The 21,207-nt window shown below is 46.8% G+C and overlaps 1 protein-coding gene across 38 annotated transcripts in view; it reads left to right on the forward strand.

Annotated features, from left to right (window-relative positions):
- CLASP2 (cytoplasmic linker associated protein 2) overlaps positions 1–21,207 on the forward strand; it is a 1,832,463-nt gene that overhangs the window by 1,655,186 nt on the left and 156,070 nt on the right. For all 38 annotated transcript variants that reach the window (XM_085607571.1, XM_085607579.1, XM_085607573.1 and 35 more), the window contains one exon: positions 53–209. In XM_085607571.1, coding sequence (XP_085463697.1) covers positions 53–209 — 157 coding nt within the window. The remainder of the gene's footprint in view (positions 1–52; positions 210–21,207) is intronic.

The following is a 21,207-nucleotide window of genomic DNA, read 5'->3' on the forward strand; positions in this document are numbered from 1 at the left end:
AATTAAAATTGACTAACAGAGTTGCAATACTTGTTTCCTGTCCACTAACTAGTGCATTTGAGGATGATACAGAAAACATGAATTCTGAAGACATTTACTGTTCGCTTCGAGGAGTGACAGAAGCTATTCAAAATTTCAGCTTTCGAAGTCAAGAGGATATGAATGAACCCTTGAGACGGGATTCCAAAAAAGAGAATGAAGCAGATTCAGTTAGTATTACAACATTTTTATTAGCAATTTTATTAGAAGTACATTACTCTGTAAATGTGTATTTTTTTGTAATTTGATCTCTGAATATCTTTTTGCAAAAATGTTTATTTTGTCCTGTCACTTGCAGCTGCCCCAAAATCATCAACCTGTACCAAGGAAGGTTCACCACTTCAAGGGCAGTTGAAATCAAAAAGCATGTCTATAAAAGCTATTCAGCTTTTAGTTATTTATATATCATCATCAAACTTCATTCGGCAATAATGCCATAAAAGTACAATAACGTTTGTTTAAAAATTATGAGGGACAGAACAAAAGGACACACTGAGATACCCACTAAAACACTAAGATAAAAAGCATTTAAGCAACATAGTACTAATTTGGATCTCATAAAGTGTAAAAATGATTGCTTAATATATCTCTGCTGCATAGAATGGATGCTATGATGTATAGATAAAATAAATAAAATACATTCATTAGATAAAATTACATTAAGCTTTCATATTTTCCGTAACTGCTACCGCCTAAAAAATAAAATTGATCACAGCAAAGCAAATTGCCAAGGACTCAAGGTGCTGTAGGTATAGTAAGCCTAACTTATAAATCCTAATAGCAGTGGCATGTAAAATTGTAATTGGCAACTAATTACATTATGCACTGTGTAAAGGTCAAAACAATGAAGAGTGCATGGTGCAATGCTGAGCACATTATCATAAGGACAGTTTGGAGGTTCACAAACCAGTCATCCTGTATTGCAAAAACTAATAAAAGATCCAATATGCTTAAACAAAAGGGCGTGAGATAAAATAAGGCTCTAACCTTTGGTTAGTAATACTGAGGAATACATTTTAAAAGACTGCATAATTTGGGCATACTCCGGCCTTTCGTTGGCACACTAGTTTTAAAATAAACAGGTTTTTAATTCACAGGTTGGAGGTTGGCTAAATAGATTCTGGTTTAGTAAAATAATTTGGTACTCCCAAGTTTGAGAAAGTCGGTTTCGTATAATTAAGCCAGAGAATCTTCAACATGTTATTTAACTGTAGGCAATCTTTTAAAATGAATCTAGAGAAAGATGCCTCAGTAGTAACCCTGATCTTAAGCCATAGTTGTAGAGAGACTATTCTAACAGAATCCTGATCATAATTTATCCCGACACATACTGTTGTTCACCTTTACTGCCAAAACATCAGCAACGTGAGAGACGCGAAGCGTGGGGGCTTGACAGTGACTGTGAGTGCAGAGAACGCATGGAGTGGTGCTCAGGGGTCAGCGAACCAGCAGCCGGTGTTCAGAGAACACTGCAGGCCATTAGAAGGACGCATTTTCACGCAGTGATAGAGAACTGGTAAGCAAAAGTCGCAGCAGACCTTACTGGAGGCCAGCAAAGAGGCAAGCGAGGCAAAGTCGAGGCAGCAAGAAAGTCCACCAATTCCCTAACAAATTCTGCCTGCATGCCTGCCCACTTACCCACCAGCCCGGTCTGCCTGCCGACCCCGTAAACTGCTACCGGAAATTTGTATCTGAATCCTGCTGGTCAAGCTCAGGCCGAACCATGCCCAGCACCCTGCACCCATTGCCCTGAAGAAATCTAGCCCCAGCATGTGGAGAGGAAAGATGCGCTTAAGGAGGCTGTGAGTTATTGTTGTAGGTTGCAGAGGCGGCCATAATAGATCAGTGCAACTTTTGCCTTCCTAGAACATAACCAGCCACTGCTTTACCCTTTAGTTGGCTTGGGTCGCTCAGGCCCTCTTCAGCGCTGCCTCCTGCAGTACCTCTTTCCAGAGTTTCGCAAATTGATTGATCCCATCAAATCTAGTGGTGGCCAGGTATACTTGCAGGAGCCTGCCTGCCTCAAGGTTATTAAGAACGGCCGCACTCACTACTTCAATGATATCAAGGAAGCGGAAGCATACATCTCCAGCTTCAGCACGGGCACGGACAAGGCTTAGCTCTGACATTTAACTTACAGATGCTGACTTATCACTCATGGGAGGGTGGAGCTGGGGGGGCCCTCTGGATAGACCCGCCACATGTGCTGCCCGTATCAGCGGCAGCTCCAACTCAAGGGCGGTTCTTCCCCGGCTCGGGGGCGGAATCTGGGTGGATGGGGGAGGGGAGGGTGGGGGGGTTTTGGGCTGGGCTAAAATCACTAAAAAATGTTTACAGGCTGATCGAACAAATTTCATTGCATACACACTAGGTTTAAATTTTCAATCCATATTTAGAAGCAAATGGGAAAGGGTAAGCCAACCGGTAATACGGCTAAGATTTCAACTACTTACAAATGCATGAGATAAAGCTCTTGGCCTGGAATGTAGCTGGGCTTAATAGCAGAAATAAAAGGTTACTGATTACAGCAGAACTAAAACTGCACAATCCTCATATCATCCTTCTTTCGGAAACACATATTGTTGGGAAGGACAAGAAAGTGCTTAACCAACTTGGCTACGACACTGTGGTGTGTTCCACATTTGATCATCCTATAAGAGGGGTTGCGATTTTAAAGGATAAACGATTTAAAATCGATATACTCCAGACCTTCACCTGCAAAAATGGCAGATGGGCAGCCGCTCAGTTTAGTTATGAGAACTATAAATTCGTACTATGTGTTGTTTATGGTTCCAACACAGATGAACCTATAATTTTTGATCAGCTGAGCGTCAAACTTTTGGATTGGGAGGGAGAACTCATCATTATGGGCGATTTTAACTGCATCATGAACTATAAAATAGACACAACCAGCTTCGGTAGCTCTAAAAGGATGCATAAAACTAGGTCCTCTATTCTCGAAATATGCCGCATCCACAATATCAAAGATGCTTGGCGGCATTTAAATCCAACCCTACCAGGATACACATACTATTCCGCACCTCACAAATCCTGTTCACGATTGGATATAGCATTGGCCAGCGATAACCTATTAAAACACAGCACTATGGAGATATGCCCCCGAATTTCATCAGATCATAATGCTATAATCCTGACCATTGCTATACCACATAGGAGGCCCCTGCCTAGACCGTTCTCCTTCCCTAGATATTTAGTTACAGACGCGCAATATCTGACTCAGCTTAAACTTCACCTGACGGAATTCTTGGAAATCAACACTAATACCGCTATATGTATTACGGTTTGGGACACTTGCAAGGCTAGTATGAGGGGATTTACCCAAGCGTATTTGATTAGACAAAACTCCGAACGCAAAAAAAACAGCGTCCAGATAGTTTCCGAAATAAGGACTCAAGAAGAATTGTTGGTTTCTGCACTACGATCAAAGTCACCAACTGTTACAGAAATAGGTCTCAAACTTACCTTACTCAAAAATAAAGTCAAAGCTAAATTTATTCAAAAGAGCAGCGCTAATATCCATAAATTTAAAATTGCGCAATACGAAGGTGGGGATAAAATTGGCAAAATTCTAGCCTATAAAGCCGCGGAGGATAGAGCTCGAACACTGATTACCAATATTCGGGGCAATGGCAACAAAACGTATAGTCAACCGACGGATATAGTGGAACAATTCGCAGACTATTATAGAACTCTATATACTCCAGAAAGTACACCAAACTCAGAAATAATACAGGACTATCTGGACAAATACTTAATAAATTTGCCGAATGATTTAAGAATGGAATCACTCTCGGATGCTATCACCGGGGCAGAATTATGTCAAGCAATAGACCTACTTCCGACAGGGAAATCGGCTGGGGAAGATACAATACCTCTGGAATTGTACAAGGCATGTTTGGGTGAACTGGCCCCCCTTCTGTTGAAGGTAATGCAATATGTCGGGCATAATGGCAAAGCCCCAAAATCATGGAATAAAGCAAAAATAATTTTCTTTCTAAAAAAAGGCAAACCAAAGGAGGAGAGAGGGTCATACCGACCTATATCTTTGATTAATACAGACGCTAAAATATTCGCAAAAATTTTGGCTTTAAGATTATCACCTATCCTGCCTCAAATAATTAACCCTCAACAACACGGGTTCATAATCGGGAGGGACACAACCATACACGTGAACACGGCTATTACAGCTTTCGATGTAGCAGAAACTGATTCCACCCCACTCGGAATGATTTTATTGGATGCCGAGAAGGCTTTTGACCGTGTGGGATGGAATTATCTTTGGTGTGTCCTCTCCAAAATGGGGTTTGGGGGGCAATTCTTACGAGGTATACAGGCTCTGTATGATAATCCTACGGCCTGTACCTGTTACGGGGGTCTAACCTCAGCAGACTTTTTAATCTCACGTGGAACCCGTCAGGGATGTCCCCTCTCTCCCCTCCTTTTTGCTCTTACGCTTGAACCATTTCTGTCTGCCCTTCAACTTCAAACTCAAATATGCCCCTTCAGATCAGGCACACAAGAACTAAAAATAACAGCATATGCCGACGACATCGCGGTCTATTCACAAGATATAGTGGAGGCACTGCGAGGCATAGTTTCTGAGGCCGGGAAATTTGGGACAGTCTCTGGATATAAGCTCAATATCCAAAAGACTCAAATCATAACTAACTATACCCCAGCTGTTGCGGTCCCGGAGATATGTAAAAATGTAACTTACTTAGGAGTCAAATTAACGGCCAACCTTCAAGAAATCAATAATATAAACTATAATGAACTAATAAAATCTACTATACTTACACTTAAAAAATGGCATAGGCTTCCTCTGAATTTAATTGGAAGAATTAATCTAATAAAAATGAAGGTTCTGCCTAAATTTGTATACTTATTTCGCTCTATCCCACTAATCTTAAACAACGCCTTCTTTAAAAGACTTGATGGGGTACTTAGCAGCTTCATTTGGGGCTATAAAAAACCTAGAAGGTCGCTGAATCTTTTAAAAAATAGCACGAACACCGGTGGACTTAACTTTCCTGATTTCAAGCTATATTTCTGGTCTACATTTGTTTTACGCATACGTTCTCTACTAAACAGAGGAGGCGCTTTTTTTTTTCATTCTTTTATGTTAAAACAAGACTCAAATATGTTTCTACTACGCGCTAATGACCCCAACTACTTTAAAAGAGTCAAATTTAAGACCGCAAGAGACTCAAAAAAAATTTGGGACAATATACTAACCTATTGCAAAACCAGTTTATTTCACTCAAAGTTACCTCTATGGGGTAACCCCGGGCTTCCAGCAATTTTTTACGAACAAACGGACAACGGCTGGGCAAGGTTGGGCATTAGAGTATTAGGGGACCTATACGGCACGCAAGGGTTCTTAGATTTTAATGACCTAAAACGGCTTTATGACCTCCCTGAAACTATGCGATATAAATATCGACAGATACATGACTATCTGATTAATAAAAAACATCTGGTGGAAAACTCTGATAGTGATATATGGAGCCACTTATATTCCACAGAAACTAAATCCGTAATAAGCAACACCTACAGCTTTTTAGTTAGTCTTAAATCAAACGACTGCTTCAAACTAGCTGGCAAATGGAGCAGGCTATTAGGCTCTAATATTACACTAAAGGACATAGAACGATCTTTTTCAAACCTTAATGAAAATGTACGATCCTCAAGTTTAAGGCTACAACAACTCAGAACGAGTTGCATGTTATATTATACTCCAAAACTTATCTCCAGGTGGCCCTCTAATAATTCTTTAAATGATCGTACCAAATGCCCTAAATGCTCTGCTTATGCAGTAGACTTGGATCATATGTTGTTTTCTTGTCCCACCCTGGCAGACTACTGGAGCGATATTCAGAAGGTTTTTGAAACTAAACATATTCAGCTGCCTCCATTCTCAGCTGCATCGGTCTTATTAGATATATATCCTATCTCCCTCCCACAGCCTGCTCTGACCTCAATTCTTATGTCCTGTGCTAAATTAACTCTGGCCAGAGCCTGGATTCGCCCTGACCCACCAACTGTGTGGGATTGGTGGGTGCTGGTAACCGAGATTCACTCGATGGAGTTAGGATTAGCTAATCTTAGGGGGATACGCTCTTTGATGAAATACAAAAAGAATTGGGGTATGTTTATGGAATAGTGTGATTTTTCTTCCTCTGTTTTGGATTGTCTTTCATCTTCTTTTCTTCCTTTTTTTTTTTTTTTTTTTCTCTTCTCTTTTCCTCTTCTTCTTTATTTCCCGCTTATTTATCAAATAACTTGTTGATTGATTGTCAAAATAAATACATGTATTAATGTATGTTATATCCTTCAGCCTGTACTCAAATAAAAAATTATTAAAAAAAAAAAAGAGATAAAATAAGGCTCTAACCTTTGGTTAGTAATACTGAGGAATACATTTTAAAAGACTGCATAATTTGGGCATACTCCGGCCTTTCGTTGGCACACTAGTTTTAAAATAAACAGGTTTTTAATTCGCAGGTTGGAGGTTGGCTAAATAGATTCTGGTTTAGTAAAATAGTTTGGTACTCCCAAGTTTGAGAAAGTCGGTTTTGTATAATTAAGCCAGAGAATCTTCAACATGTTATTTAACTGTAGGCAATCTTTTAAAATGAATCTAGAGAAAGATGCCTCAGTAGTAACCCTGATCTTAAGCCATAGTTGTAGAGAGACTATTCTAACAGAATCCTGATCATAATTTATCCCGACACATACTGTTGTTCACCTTTACTGCCAAAACATCAGCAACGTGAGAGACGCGAAGCGTGGGGGCTTGACAGTGACTGTGAGTGCAGAGAACGCATGGAGCCCGGTGCTCAGGGGTCAGCGAACCAGCAGCCGGTGTTCAGAGAACACTGCAGGCCATTAGAAGGACGCATTTTCACGCAGTGATAGAGAACTGGTAAGCAAAAGTCGCAGCAGACCTTACTGGAGGCCAGCAAAGAGGCAAGCGAGGCAAAGTCGAGGCAGCAAGAAAGTCCACCAATTCCCTAACAAATTCTGCCTGCATGCCTGCCCACTTACCCACCAGCCCGGTCTGCCTGCCGACCCCGTAAACTGCTACCGGAAATTTGTATCTGAATCCTGCTGGTCAAGCTCAGGCCGAACCATGCCCAGCACCCTGCACCCATTGCCCTGAAGAAATCTAGCCCCAGCATGTGGAGAGGAAAGATGCGCTTAAGGAGGCTGTGAGTTATTGTTGTAGGTTGCAGAGGCGGCCATAATAGATCAGTGCAACTTTTGCCTTCCTAGAACATAACCAGCCACTGCTTTACCCTTTAGTTGGCTTGGGTCGCTCAGGCCCTCTTCAGCGCTGCCTCCTGCAGTACCTCTTTCCAGAATCTCAATACTAATAACCCAGTTTCAGGGATACGGTAAGCACAGAGGTGGGGGTGAGCACAAAACAGCAAGGCAGTACCAAACTTAAACCTTTAGCGATACAGGGGCGGCCGGGTGCAGAGTTCCAACACATCGTTGGGCTCCCAATGCTAACCAACAGGGAATCTCGGAAGTCAGAAAAAGGCTGCAGGCTCAGGCCAGGAGGGCCGATCGAAGGAGACCTACAGCTGCACAGGTAAGTTCGGATGTGATGGAGTGTAGGGACACCGTCTGTTCTCACTAAGGCCTGGGGGCTCTGGGTGCAGGGGTGTCCTTTGGCATTTGGAAGCTGCTTACTGTGCAGGTCAAACTAGGGGGCAGGTGGGGCGGGATCGTCGTGCAGAGGCTGCAGGCATCGACGTAAAGTCCAGTCGGGTCTGCCCACTGTGGACTCTGGCTCAGGAGAGCTGGGAAACCTTTGCTGAACCAGTGGGCCACTGGAACTTGAACCGTGGGTGTCGGCTGCAGAAGTCGTCAGTTTTGCGGCTCTGCCGGTAGAGCTTTGCAGGCACATGCATCAACAATTTTTGCTAGCGCAAACGGTGCGATTCGCAAAAATCGGCCGTTAGCGCCCGCAAAAAGGGCATTTGCGATGCATCAAGGTTCAAGGCACTTGCAATTTGAGAATTCGCTATTATTTGCGATGCAATGCAAGAACCACTTTAGAATAGCGATTTCGCTAATAGGGGGCGCAAATTACTATGAAGTTGAACTTGATGGTAATTTACAAAAACTTTGAAAGATGCACTTTGCGCACACACTTGGGGCATGTGTGTGCGCAACATAGGTTCACATCACTATTTCAGGGGTGCAACAGGGTGTCATTTTGACACCCTTGCACCCTTGAAATTGCATGCGCCATTTGCAAGTACCTATTAGTACTCGCAAATTGCGCATGCAATCTCCCATTCATTTCTATGGGCCTGTAGGCCCATAGGAATGAATGGGGAGCCATTACTTAATTGCGACTCGCAATTCTTGAGTCACAATTAAGGAATTTGTAGGAATCGCTATTTTCTCAGCGATTCCTACATGCATAGGCATTTGCGCTTCCTTATTAGCGAATCCTTATTTTTCGCTAATAAGAAATTGCAAATGGCATGTTTGATGCATGTGTCTGTTGGTCTTTAAAGTTGCTTTTCTTTTGGACAGGTCCGCTATCCATGAGAGATCAGGAGTCTTTATGGAAGGCAAGCAGTCCTCTCAGGGTTTTGGAGGTCGCTGGTCTGCGGTACGAGTTCTGGAAATTTGCAAAGTTCGCAGACAGGCTGGCAGGACTTAGGACCACGTGAGTGACTGGAGCTGCTTGTCGTGCAGGGCTCATCTCTTCTTTGTCCTCTTCTTCGTAGGTCGTCGGTAATCAGAGGATTAAGGTTCTGGGGTGTCCCTAAATACAAATAATTTTAGGGGCGTTGCAGGGGTCAGAAGGTATTAGTCAGTGGGCTACTTAGCTTTAAGGTGCCTACACCCTCATGTCCACTCCCTGGGGGGGGCATATTCCTAACCCTATTGGCTAGAGTCCTCCAAAAAAATATGGAGGATTCTCGTAGGAGGGTGTCACTTCAGCTTAGGGAACCTTAGGGGATGCCCTGGTGGAAAGGGGACACACCTCTCCTGCTTACTAATTTTCCTGTCTACCTTGGCGCCAAAAATGGGGGTTGGTCAGGGGTGTGGGTATCTCCACTAGCTGGAGAGGCCTTGGTCAGCATAACAAAGGCCGGGAATCCTTTGAGGCTCACTGCCTTTCTATGCTGTTCCTTCTTGGGCGTAGGTGTGAAGCACCTCCACCCAGAGCAGGCTTTGTTTCTGACCACAAGAGCAAAAGGCTCCCACCTCGGGGTCAGAAACATGTCTAAAGGTAGAAGGCTGGTAAACACCAGCCGGGCACACACCAGCGAGTTGGTAGGATTTGAGGGCACACCTCTGGGGTGCCCCCTGGCTGCATTTCTTAAAACGTCCAATACTGGCAGCAGTGTGGCTTTATTAAGCTGAGATGTTTGTATATCAAACATCTTGGAATTCAGCGAAGCCATTTTAGAGAGGTGTGGAACTCGTAGTGACAAGCTCCCAGCCCATTAACTCAGTATGGCTTCACTGTGCACTTATGTTTATGAATGCACATAGACACTAAAGGGGCATATCTGCTCATGCAGTTATGCCCTCACATGAGGGTATAGTGCACCCTGTGTTGGCTGTAAGGCCTGCTGTAGTGCTGACTTACCTATGCCTCTTGCTGTGCTGATTGTCCTGGCACATCGGGATGTGTGCCAGGTCGACTCTTCACTTTTATCTGCACCAAAACACGTAGGCTGCAGTAGCAATATGACAGTGTTTGGTGAGGGGTCCCTTAGGGTGGCACAATACATGCTGCAGCCCTTAGCCTTAGAGACCCTCTCTGGTCACAAGGCCCTTGGTACCACTGGTACCTTTTACGAGGGACTTATATGTCAACCAGAGGTGTGCCAATTGTAGAAACAAGGGTATAGTTCTGGGAAAGAACACAGGCATTGGGAACCTGGTTAGCAAGTACCCAGTGCACATTCAGTCAAAGATGCATCAGAGTCGGGGGCGCTAGAGGGCGCAAAGCAAGATGGCCGCTCCGTAGAGCAGCTCCGCCGGCCGAGACACCAATCTGCCCATTATCCTGATTACCTGGTGTTATCGACCCCTCACCTGCTGAGTGGCGGAGTGCTGAGGGCGGCTTACGGAGTGCTGAGCCGTTCTGTTGGCGACCGGGGAGCCGAGAAAGGGGCCGGCGAACTTTCGGGCCTGCAGCACCACTATGGCAGTCCAGGACTGGCCCTAGACACAGAGTCGCGGTGAGTGCTGGGCTATACCGGCCGTGGCCTAAGACTTGCGGGGGGGATTCTAGCCGGTGCCGAGTGGGCCGCGCGGACTGTGCTGGTGAATGTGGGTGCCCGGTTTCCTTGACCGCTTGGGCCGCGCCGACTTCTGGCTCAGCCCTGCGTGGCGCCCTGGTTCCGGGCTGGGGATTGGCGGCATTTCTCTCCCGCTGCTTGGCACTCCGGCTCAGGTCTGGGGCAGTGCGGTCGCGGCATACTGCCGTCTGTGGGATAGGCGTGCGTTGCGGTGTGTGCCTCCTCCGTTTCGTGACCCACCCCATTGCTGTTTCGTCTGGGCCCCTTTCCCCTACGCTCGTTCCTGCTGACCCTGTAGCCTGCCATTTGCTTACCAGGCGTGAAGACTCCTACTACGTTCAGTCCTGCGTTCGCCTGTGGCCTGCACGGATGCACGGGTGGCGAGCTCCGTCTGGTGACTGATTGTGCCTGACCGACCCTGCTGACTACCTGGGGGCCCCCCAGACTCCCCTCCACCTGGCCGTGGTGTAAGGCGGGATCCTACCTTGAGCAACACTGCCGCACTCCAGGACATCTGTACTCGCCTGCTGCTAGAGGCTTCTTCGTGCCCCATTCACCTGCTGCCACACGATAGACTGTTGCCTCAATCTCCTTCCCATTGCCCTTGCGTACTCTGGACATAGGCTCTGCTATACAGAGGCGCGCCTCCTCCGTGCTCCACTACAAGCCTGCTCCTCACATTTGCACTCTCTGGTTTTGACCACTTCTGGAGCTTGGTATCGGACAGAGTGCTGGCGTACTGTTCCTGGTGGCGGCGGTTAGTGGCTGCGGGGACCACGCGATCCACTGTAGGGCACTCTGCGGACCTGCTGACAGCCTCTTTGGCCACTGCTGTGTATGTCTCCTTGTTTTTCATGTTTACCGTCCCTCCCGCTCTTTGGCCCTGACTTCGCAGCCTTTGGTGCTAGGGACGAGTGCGCCCTCTGGGCTCTGGCGCTTCCCACGCTAACCTTGTGTCCTGCTCCAGGTGCGACATTATGGGGAAATCGGAGCGCAGTCAGCCGCGCCTCACCTTCGGGCCCGCAGATCCACCAAGACTTCCCAGCAGGCTGCCTCAGACTCGGAGCTTGATGCACTTGGCGACCATTTGTCAAATATCGACAAAACTCTCCTTGCAGTACAAACTAGTCTGCAGTCCATCGACGGGAAGATTGCCAATTTAAATCTCCGCATGGATCATATGTCGCAGAAGCTGGATAAACACGAGCTGCGTCTGGGGGAGGCAGAAACACAAATATCAGACGCGGAGGATGGTCTGAAGCAAGTGACCACGAAGACCGATCCATGGAGAAAGTGCTGGCCATAATGCAAGCTCGTAACGAGGTCTTGGATGCCAGATCGAGACGCAATAATTTGCGCCTTACTGGTTTGCCGGAATCCACTAATGCGGGCCCCCTTGAGACCTACATGGAGAACCTACTTCGTGAAATATTTGTCGCTGAACACCTGTCTCCGCTGTTAATTGTAGAGCGGGCTCATAGATCTGTGGCTGCTCGCCCTCCTCCGAGTGTGCCACCACGCCCCATCATTGCCCGTCTGTTAAATTACCGGGACCGAGATGCTATCCTCCGTATGGCTCGTGAGAAGGGCACTATCACTCATGAGGGCAATACCCTTGCTTTGTATCCTGATTTCAAGGCGGCTGTACAGGAGGCTCGAAGAGAATACCAGCCTGTTAAGAAACTTCTCATGTCTGCAAGGATACCCTATGCCATGCTGTACTCTGCGCAGCTGCGCATCGATGATAATGGGAAACCTAGGATCTTCACCACTCCTAAATCTGCTATGGATTTTGTGAAGACCTTGACCAGGTGCAGCCGTTCCCCCACTGAGGTGGCAGGTGATGCCACCGGATCCACTGGAGAACTAGCAGATGAATGATGACATTATTAGGGCACGTGAGTCGAGGACTGACGTTCACCCCTCTGCTGAGCTTTTATTTGTTTTGAGGGTGGCCCTGCATATATACTGTCATGGGACTGGACATGCGGGTTCTAGAACATTTATAGGGGCTTGACCTGTACTATTGTTAACACCTCGTTTCCTATGGACTCTAATGTTACCAAGTGGGTTATCTGTTTACTACTATCAAGTTATCTTGTGATAATAGCCAGGTAACACTATCGCTCTTACTCGGCCACCTCCCATCACACCGGTGGGATATTGTGCTCCGGTGCGCCCCCATGGGTGTTCCCCATTACTGTTTTCTCCCTTGGTATTGAATTTGAGGGCCATATTAGGAGGTTCGGTTTGGCTTTGGCATGTTGGGGTTGCTGAAGTGGATGGGGGGTGGGATTTTTTTCGAGGGGTTTGGTTCTGTGGCTACCTTTATTGCTACTACTGTGATTACTGCAAATGTACTTTCATGCATCATCGTGCTTTCATGCTCATTCTATAATATGTTTCTGCATTGCATTCTGCTCACACTGTAGTCACCTGGAATCTATGGGGGCTCAATTTTCCAAAGAAAATTCGTCAAGTTCTGGCGTATTTGGATCACCACGAGGTCGCAATTGCCCTGCTGCAGGAGACACATCTAACCCCGCAGTCGGACAAGCAGGTTGGGTCGAAGTGGGCTGGCTATCGCTTGGCGTCGTCCTATTCACGAGGTGTCCTCACGTTAATCATAAAGCACTTTCCTTTCGTCATGCTCAAGACCAGTATCGATGATGCTGAGCAATACGCCATAGTGCATGGGAAGTTAGCGGCCACTTGAATTACCATAGTGAACACATGGCCCAAATCTAGACAAGCCGTTTGTTTTTAGCGCATCATCTCCACACTATGCGACTGGCGAGAAGCCGTGCCGTGATACTGTGGGGGGTGATCTCAACACACATTTAGATCCTACCTGGGACAAGGCAAGGGGCAGAGGTGGTCAATCTCCTAGGGCGGCCCAGGTTATTAATGAAGAAATGGCCGAGCTGGGTCTGATAGACATCTGGCGACAGCGGAATTTGGAGGCACGAGAGGGCACGCATATTTCCACGGCGCACAATAGCTTGTCTCGGCTAGATTGCTGGCTTCAGAGCGAGACGACAGGAGGTTGGGTATCCAGAATAGCAGGGTTGCCTCGCACGCTTTCTGATCACAGCCCAGTTTGCATGACACTACAACTTCCAGGCGCCGCACGCCGTGCGTTCACCTGGCGCCTCTGCACAGAGACCCTCTCTATGCCACCACCATTCGTGATGCCATTACGCAATACTTTACCCCTAACAAGGGCTCGGTGGACAATGCGCTGACCCTCTGGGAGGCCTTCAAGGCCACTATCCTAGGCACGTGCATTAGCACTTCCGCTGGTATTTTACGGGACTTGCGGGGACAGCTTGCTGAACTTGAAAACACATTACATGATTTTGAACGTGATAATGAGGTTTCGCCTTGCACCCAGACACTGGCATCCATCAAAGAGGCCACACTGGAATACACTGTACTAGCTGAGAGGGAGGTTAAATATATTTCTCGGCGACATGTTGCCCGCACATACGGGGAGGGTGGACGGCCAGGGCGGCATCTTGCTCACAAGGTCAGGGATCTCATGAACCAACACACTTTTTCTATGATCACCGATACCACTGGCCATGACCACTACACTACCCCGGAGATCTTAGAACAGTTTAGAATCACATGTACGCCGAGGCCTATGACTCTTCGGGAATCTCTGATCATTACATTACTTAAGAAGGATAAATCACCCCACAGCTGTGACTCATACCGGCTGCTCTTGCTTATTAATACAGACGCCAAGATACTGGCCAAAATATTGGCCACCAGATTACACCCGCTTATGCAGAGCTTGGATCTCCCGGACCAGTCTGGCTTTATTACCACTCGTTCTACTTCACACAATTTGCGTGCTCTCTTCGCTACATTTCACATACTTGATCCCGGGCTGCAGGCGGCAGCTGTCATGCTCGACGCCGCCAAGGCATTTGACGCTATAGAGTGGAGCTACTTATTTTACATATCGCGTCGTATGGGCTTCCCACCTATGTTTCTACACTGGATAAGCCTATTGTACACTAATCCAACGGCGCATGTCCGAGTGGAGGGCAGCCCGCCAGACTCTTATCTGTATTACCAGGGGGACATGTCAGGGATGTCCCCTGTCGCCTCTTCCTTTTGCACTGACACTTGAACCTCTTGCCTGCATCATCAGACATCGGGCTGCGGCCCTCCGCTTTGCCCACCACCGGGTCTGCATTTCCCTGTATGCGGAAGACATGTTACTTTTCATGCGAGAGCTGCACACTTTTCTGGCATCAGTACTGCGGGAATATATTTGTTTTGGCTTGTTCTCCGGCCTACATATCAACTGGACTAAATCGGTGATAGTGCCACTAACGGAATGCACCTTGTCTCACGAATTAGAATACGCACTTTAGTGGTCCATGGACCCCATGAAATACTTGGAGATATGGGTACATAGTGACCCTGACATGGTGATTCGCGAAAACTACAGCCCGGCGTGCGCAAAACTGGAGTGACAGGTGGACAGTTGGGTGAGGCTTCCCCTGTCCCTGGCTGACCGTATCGCGTTAATTAAGATGGTAGTGCTGCCACAATTTTTATATCTTTTTAGCAACATACCGATCCCGCTCACTCAGCATTTTTTTTAAAAACTGTGCGTTTCTTGCTCCTTAAACTCGTCTGGGGGGGGGGGGGGGGGGGGAACAGGCCCGTGTGACCTGGGACACACTTACCCTAGACTACAAGCATGGGGACTTTAGCGTGCCTGACTTATATTTGTATTACCAATGCGCTCACGCACAATATGCGCACTATTGGGTTGGTGCGCATGAATTCATCCCGCATGTGGCGATAGAGGGTGGGGACACCCACCTTGTCTCCCTAAGCGCTATGCTGACGCACTTTAAGAGACAGACCCCCCGCACAGAAATCAACCCGGTTGATACCACTATAAGGGTCTGGCAGGCACTAGGCCGCATGGCCGGGAAACTACCATTGTACTCCGCTCTTCTACCTCTTGCGTTTCACTCGGATCTGTCTGTGACACATGAGACTGGCGTCATGCGCGCCTTCCATCATGTAGGGATCGTTAAAATGCAAGATTTGTTTCCGGAGGGCGTGTTTTTATCAGATAGTGATCTCAGTTACATACAGAATAAAACGTCAACATTCACATTCCACTGCAGGACTGGAAATATTGTTGCTAACTCACGGGGGCCCTAACCTCCAATGGTAATCTTCGCATAATTAATTTTAAGTATCTACAGCAAGTGTATTATACTCCACGTAGGTTATTCAGGTATGGGCTTTGTGACACCGACACATGTAAGAGATGTGGAGCTGCAGATTCAGAGTTTTGGCACTTGTCCTGGGAGTGTCACAAAGTTGCACTGTTGTGATTCGAAAATTGTCCACAATGGTTGATCCAGAATTGCAGTGTTCACCACATGTCTGCTTGCTGGGATTGGTGCCTTCTGTGAAAGGGGTCACAGGCAAACTGGTGAAAGTGGCTCTACTCATGGCCAAGAGACGGGTGGGAGAGTACAGCTGCGCCAACGACTACACTGTGGTTCCAGGATCTGACGAGCTGCCGGGATCGGTTGGTACTATATGCGGAGGAATTCCCTTCTTCCTCTAGACCTAACAATATATAGGAACCACAATTACAATACTTGTGATCTGTTGTGCAAGATGAGCTCCCAGGTGATAAGAAACTGTATAATGAATATTCTGATAAGCATGATACCCTGTTACACTTAGCAGATTTTTATTGCATGATAACTGAATGATACATATGCCATTGCCACGAGTTGTTGCATTCTTTAATTGATTTATATATGCTCATTGATGCCATTGCTGTACACTGCATGTGCTCAATTAAAATCTAAATAAAAAAAAGATGCATCAGAGTCATGTCAAAAGTGGTTCTTTCTTCCAACTCAGGTCACTCAAATCTTGGGGGGACTCCTACAGTCCGCACCTCCCCTAGTACATGAGGTCAAAAAGTACACGCCCAGAGGCTGTCAAAGTTAAGCCACCCCAGGCATTGCCTGCCTCCGCAAGCACCGCAGCCCCATCAGAGAGCACCCACCTTGCCAGTACCAGCTAATCATATTCCTGCAGACAGTCCCACTCCTTGATACAATAGCATGACCAAGGTTGCTTACCAGGGTATACAAACTGTCCTGGACACAACAGCTAAGGGCCCACTGAGGAATAATCGACGCAAGGCACGAAAACAGAAGGCTAACATTGCCCTGTGAAAAAATATCTATTCTTTTTTGCAATAATTCAAATTGCAATCCAGGCTTACAAAGCACAAAGTCTCAGTGAAACGGGTAAACAACATCAGCCCTGACCTGGCTGACCGAACGGCAACCCTGCCTTCGCAACCTCTTTGCCGGATGAAATTGTTGAAGAAAAAGGACCTTTCAGATCAGGCAATTAATGTAAGCCACAAGCAGAAGAATCCTCTCCGAACAGGTCCAGAACCAAGAGAGTAAGCTCTCACTCTGCGACCGTAAACAGATCACCAGCATTATCATGCCATGAACTAAGAAACAGAAAGGGTAAACTCAGAAGCAGATGAGACGTTGCAGGCGCAAATCAACAAGTCCATTGACAGCATCTGAAGTCCTATTCAGGGCACAGTTGCGCCCCAAGAATACACCAAACTAAAATTGACAATCACTGTAGCAAGGCCCAATGCGTAACTTTGCATTAATCAGAAGTCATCCAAACTGGAGTCCCAATCGACCCAAAATGGCCAGAACAGCACCTCTAGCTATGAGGCCTTGCCTCACAACAAAATTGACTGTCAAATAATCCCAATACACCCAGAGAACCAATCAAGAGAGCGCATTGATTTATTAAGGAAACATCCTCCGCCTACTAAGTTAAATTCCAGATACTACTAAACTGTCCTCAAATAATAACTTCACCTCTATAGAGTTCTTGGCTCCTACTCCAGGACATATCAACGAGACCAGTAAGGTAATGTGGATGTCAACTACACCCAGTAAGGTACTGAGGCAGCAGAGACATTTAAATACTGGGGGGATACAAGTCTCTCCTCACAGAGAATTAGAATGCCCACTCTTTTTAGCTACACAAGCGAGGAGCTGTCATCTCAGTAGTTCCCACAAAAACACACGTTTAGTCTTAAGGAATGAACTGAGTAAATCCCCTGGGCCCTCTAGCTTCCACAAGCCCCCACTCAGCCAGTCGTCCAACAGAGTGGTTACACCAGACCAAGGCTGGAGCTGGATTTCCAGAGCCTTGAACCAAAGTAAGAAGCGAGCATGTACCAGCTCCACTGTAGCTGCACCGGTTGAGTTGGCAGACAAACTTAAAATCTGCTCATGGAACATCAGTGGTCCATCAGGCAAATTAGCTGACAGTGAGACTTTAGGATTCTTGCTCTTATTACAGATCATCTTGTTACAAGAAACCTGGGTAGAAAAGGTGCCTGCGATCCCTGGTTATATCAGCTACTCAGTGTCCACAACGAAAGAAGCCATCTATAGCCATCACCTCGGGGTAACAATCTACTTTCAGGCCACCGTAAAAGGCTACATACAATGAAATTGACTGCATCGAAAAGCCTGCAGATGTTTCAGACCACTCTCATACAAGGCCCAATTATGCTCAATCTGGTGTTCATGAACATATACATCCCTGCTAAGGCGGTAACAAAACACACAGCCATCGAACATCTCAAAAAGATCATTTCTGACCTTCAAGAAGGCCTGCAACCAACAGAAATAATCCTCTCCTGGGATTTCAGTATGATTCTACTTGGGTCCTAGTGAGATTAATAGTTACGAGTAACCCAGAACGTGTTCTGGTTAGCTCCAGAACAAACTTAAAACTCCGCCTTCAAGCGCTACAAAATGGGAAAATTCTTCCTAAAGGAATTCAAGTATTTTGATTTTAGAGAAATCAATGTTCGTTCTGAACCGACAGCCCACATTCCTTCACGTATCGCAACCCTAAGTCCAGCTGTCTAATAGACTTCACCGTACATTCTGCTCCATTTATCCATCTTGTGTCTAGCTTTTCAATAATACCAAAGGATGAAAGCGACCATCTACCACAAGAATTATGTCTTTTCTTCATCCCAGACAATCGCACATTAGGAGGTACAACACAAAGTAGTACTCGTAGATAAACACCAAGAGACGTACATCGTCATCCAGCACAAACCCCAATCTGTCTAAATTAGCGAAAGTTACATTCTCAGCCCTCCTGTTGGAGACTAGTGCTCCCCATTCTGCCTGGGAGAAATTTTCCAATCAATTTGCAAGCAACTACTTGGCCTCAGGAAAAAGCAATAACAACCAACATAGAACAGTTAGGTTGAAGCTGATAGAAAAACAAGGGCACTAAAGCATTGTATAAATCAAGCCCTTCAACTTCCCATAAAGCTCCAAAAGACTATTTTCGAGGCATGTGTGCTGTAGATATCATGCTTTGCATACTCCTGCCATCTAGTGTTGGGTCTGGATGTTTGCTTGTTTTTTTTCTTCTAAGAAGTCTTTACCAGTCACGAGGTAAGGTGACTCCTCCTTTCAGTACACAATCCATTCTACCCTCGACGGTATTGTTAACGTACACTTTCTCCTCTCTCCGCGTATCCATTAGATTGGGAAAATCTCTCATATTCGGTCGAAAACATTGTGGGCGGCCTCCGGGCCTAGCCGCGCCGATCCACCCCTCTGCTGATGGAACGGCCTTGGTTTCAATTCTGTTCTAGGTGCCACTCCAAGTACCCTCACACCGATCTACATCAGGTCTGCAACTTGTGCTTATCACCGGAGCACAAGGAAGAAGACAGTGAGGCCTGTAGTTCGTTCAGGTCAAAAAAGACTCCTCGAGATGATCGGCTCGACGATGGGAAATGCAGCGCCAAGGCACTCAACAGACTTAGGATATTTTTGGAGAAAAATCCCAGCATGAAGAAGCAGTAGCTGCAGAAGAAGAGGAGGCCTTCTCAGTCCCTGGCTCAGAAACTGGCTCTATATATACTACACCAAAATGAGGTATAGTATGTATAGAGTCCTTGTGACCACAGAGGCAGGCATAGGTTAAAGTTAGATAGAACCTTACTCTCTATTTGTGGTAGAGTGGTCGAGCAGTAAGGCAGTATCAGAGGACAGTGTTAAGCATTTGATGTACACACTCAGTCAGCAAATGAATTCACACACTCAAGGACTGAACTCTAGACCAATTGTTTTTGTATAGAACCAAGCAAGTCTGGCACAGGTAAGCATTAAATACTTTACAGTAATAAGTTGCTGATTGTAGAACAATTTGAAAATGCAATAGGAATTGTACTTTGTTTGATTTACAGGGGATGCATTAGGTTGCAATACTTAGCAAATACAGTACATTGAAATGAATAGGGTTTTTCAGTAAATTACAGGTAAGTTACTAGTTACGTTACTTTTCTAACTCAGTGCTGGATACCTAGATTCAGCACTGAGAAATTTCCTGCAAACAGGTAAGTAAATACTTTTTGGTTATTCGTGCGACTTTTAAGAATATTTTAGATTTCAAAACTCCACACTTCGAAACAATTTGGAAGAAAATTGTCAGTTATCCAATGGAGGAAAAACAGGTTATCGGTTCACAGGTAGGTTATCGACTGTGGGAGTTAAGGTTCTGGGGTTAGACTCAGGGGTCCCGCAGGGTCAGTGATGCACTCTTGTTGCATCCTAAGCGGCACTAGGGCGGCCGGGTGCACAGTGTTGAGACCCAATGTTATCCAATGGCGGATAGGGGGCCTCTGGTTGGTGGCTGCTGGCAAGCAGGCCACTGGGTTGTGGGAGCAAAGCTCCTAGGGTTAAGGTCAGGGCAAATGGGGAAACAAAGTAGCACAAAAGATGCACCCTCAGCCGCACTAGGGCGGCAGGGTGCTGTTTCGAGGTGGGGTGCCCTGTTGTTTTCAGTGGAGAACCTCCGGTTTGCAAAAGCACTGCAGGCAGGGAGACGAAGGACTTCTGGGTGCGACCACCACTTCGAGAGGTAAGTTGGGAAGTTGGTTTGGGCACACAAGGCCGCTGGGCGTCTGGTGCAGGAGTGCCTTTTGTGGTCAGATCTTCTTACCAGCTCTGGGTCGCAGTTAGGGGGGCCTTCTGGATTTAGGCTGCAAGCGTCAACTGGAGGCTTGAGGCAGGTCAAGGGTCGCCGGATCTCGGGTCAGGATCTCCGGGGTGACCTATCCGTAGTATTTTTCCACTCAAGCTCGGGCCGGGTTCGGCAGGTGCACAGTGGGCTGGATTCGCGGTCTCCGGCTACTACCAGAGGTGTTAACGGGAGAAGCAGTCTTTGGAAGTGAAGGCAGGCAGGTCCTCCGAGGTTTTTGAGGTTGCTTGCTGCAGGACACACCGGGATTTTGCAGGTGCAGGTTCGAGGGGAGACAGGCCTGGAGGGCTGGGGCCAAATCAGTGGGCCTTTTCCTCTTGTTAGCTGGCTGCACGGCTGTTCAGCCCTTCTTCTTCTTTCTTCTGGTCTTTTCTGGATCTGAGGAAGCAAGGTTCAGGGTGTCCCCCCTAAATACTAGATTTTGGGGTGTTACAAGTAGGTAGAGGGCAGGGACCAATGGGTCCCTTCCCTGGGGGTTACACCCCCTATTGTGCCACCTTCCAGTGGGAGGGAGGCCGAGCCTGTCCCTGGTTGGTTGTGTCCCGCCATCTTCAAGATGGCGGGGACTCGGAGTTGTGCTTCACCTCGCCTCCCCCACCTGAGGGGTGGAGTTTGCAGGGGTGGGCACACCTCTCTTCCTCACTTGTTTTTCCCGCCGGTTCTTCCGCTCAAAGTGGGGGGCAGAACCAATGGGGACCAGTTGCTGAAAGCAGCAAGCGGTCTGGAGAAGCTCACAAAGGGGGCATGG

The sequence above is a fragment of the Triturus cristatus genome, chromosome 5_2, assembly GCF_964204655.1.
Source record: "Triturus cristatus chromosome 5_2, aTriCri1.1, whole genome shotgun sequence".
Lineage (NCBI taxonomy): Eukaryota > Metazoa > Chordata > Amphibia > Caudata > Salamandridae > Triturus > Triturus cristatus.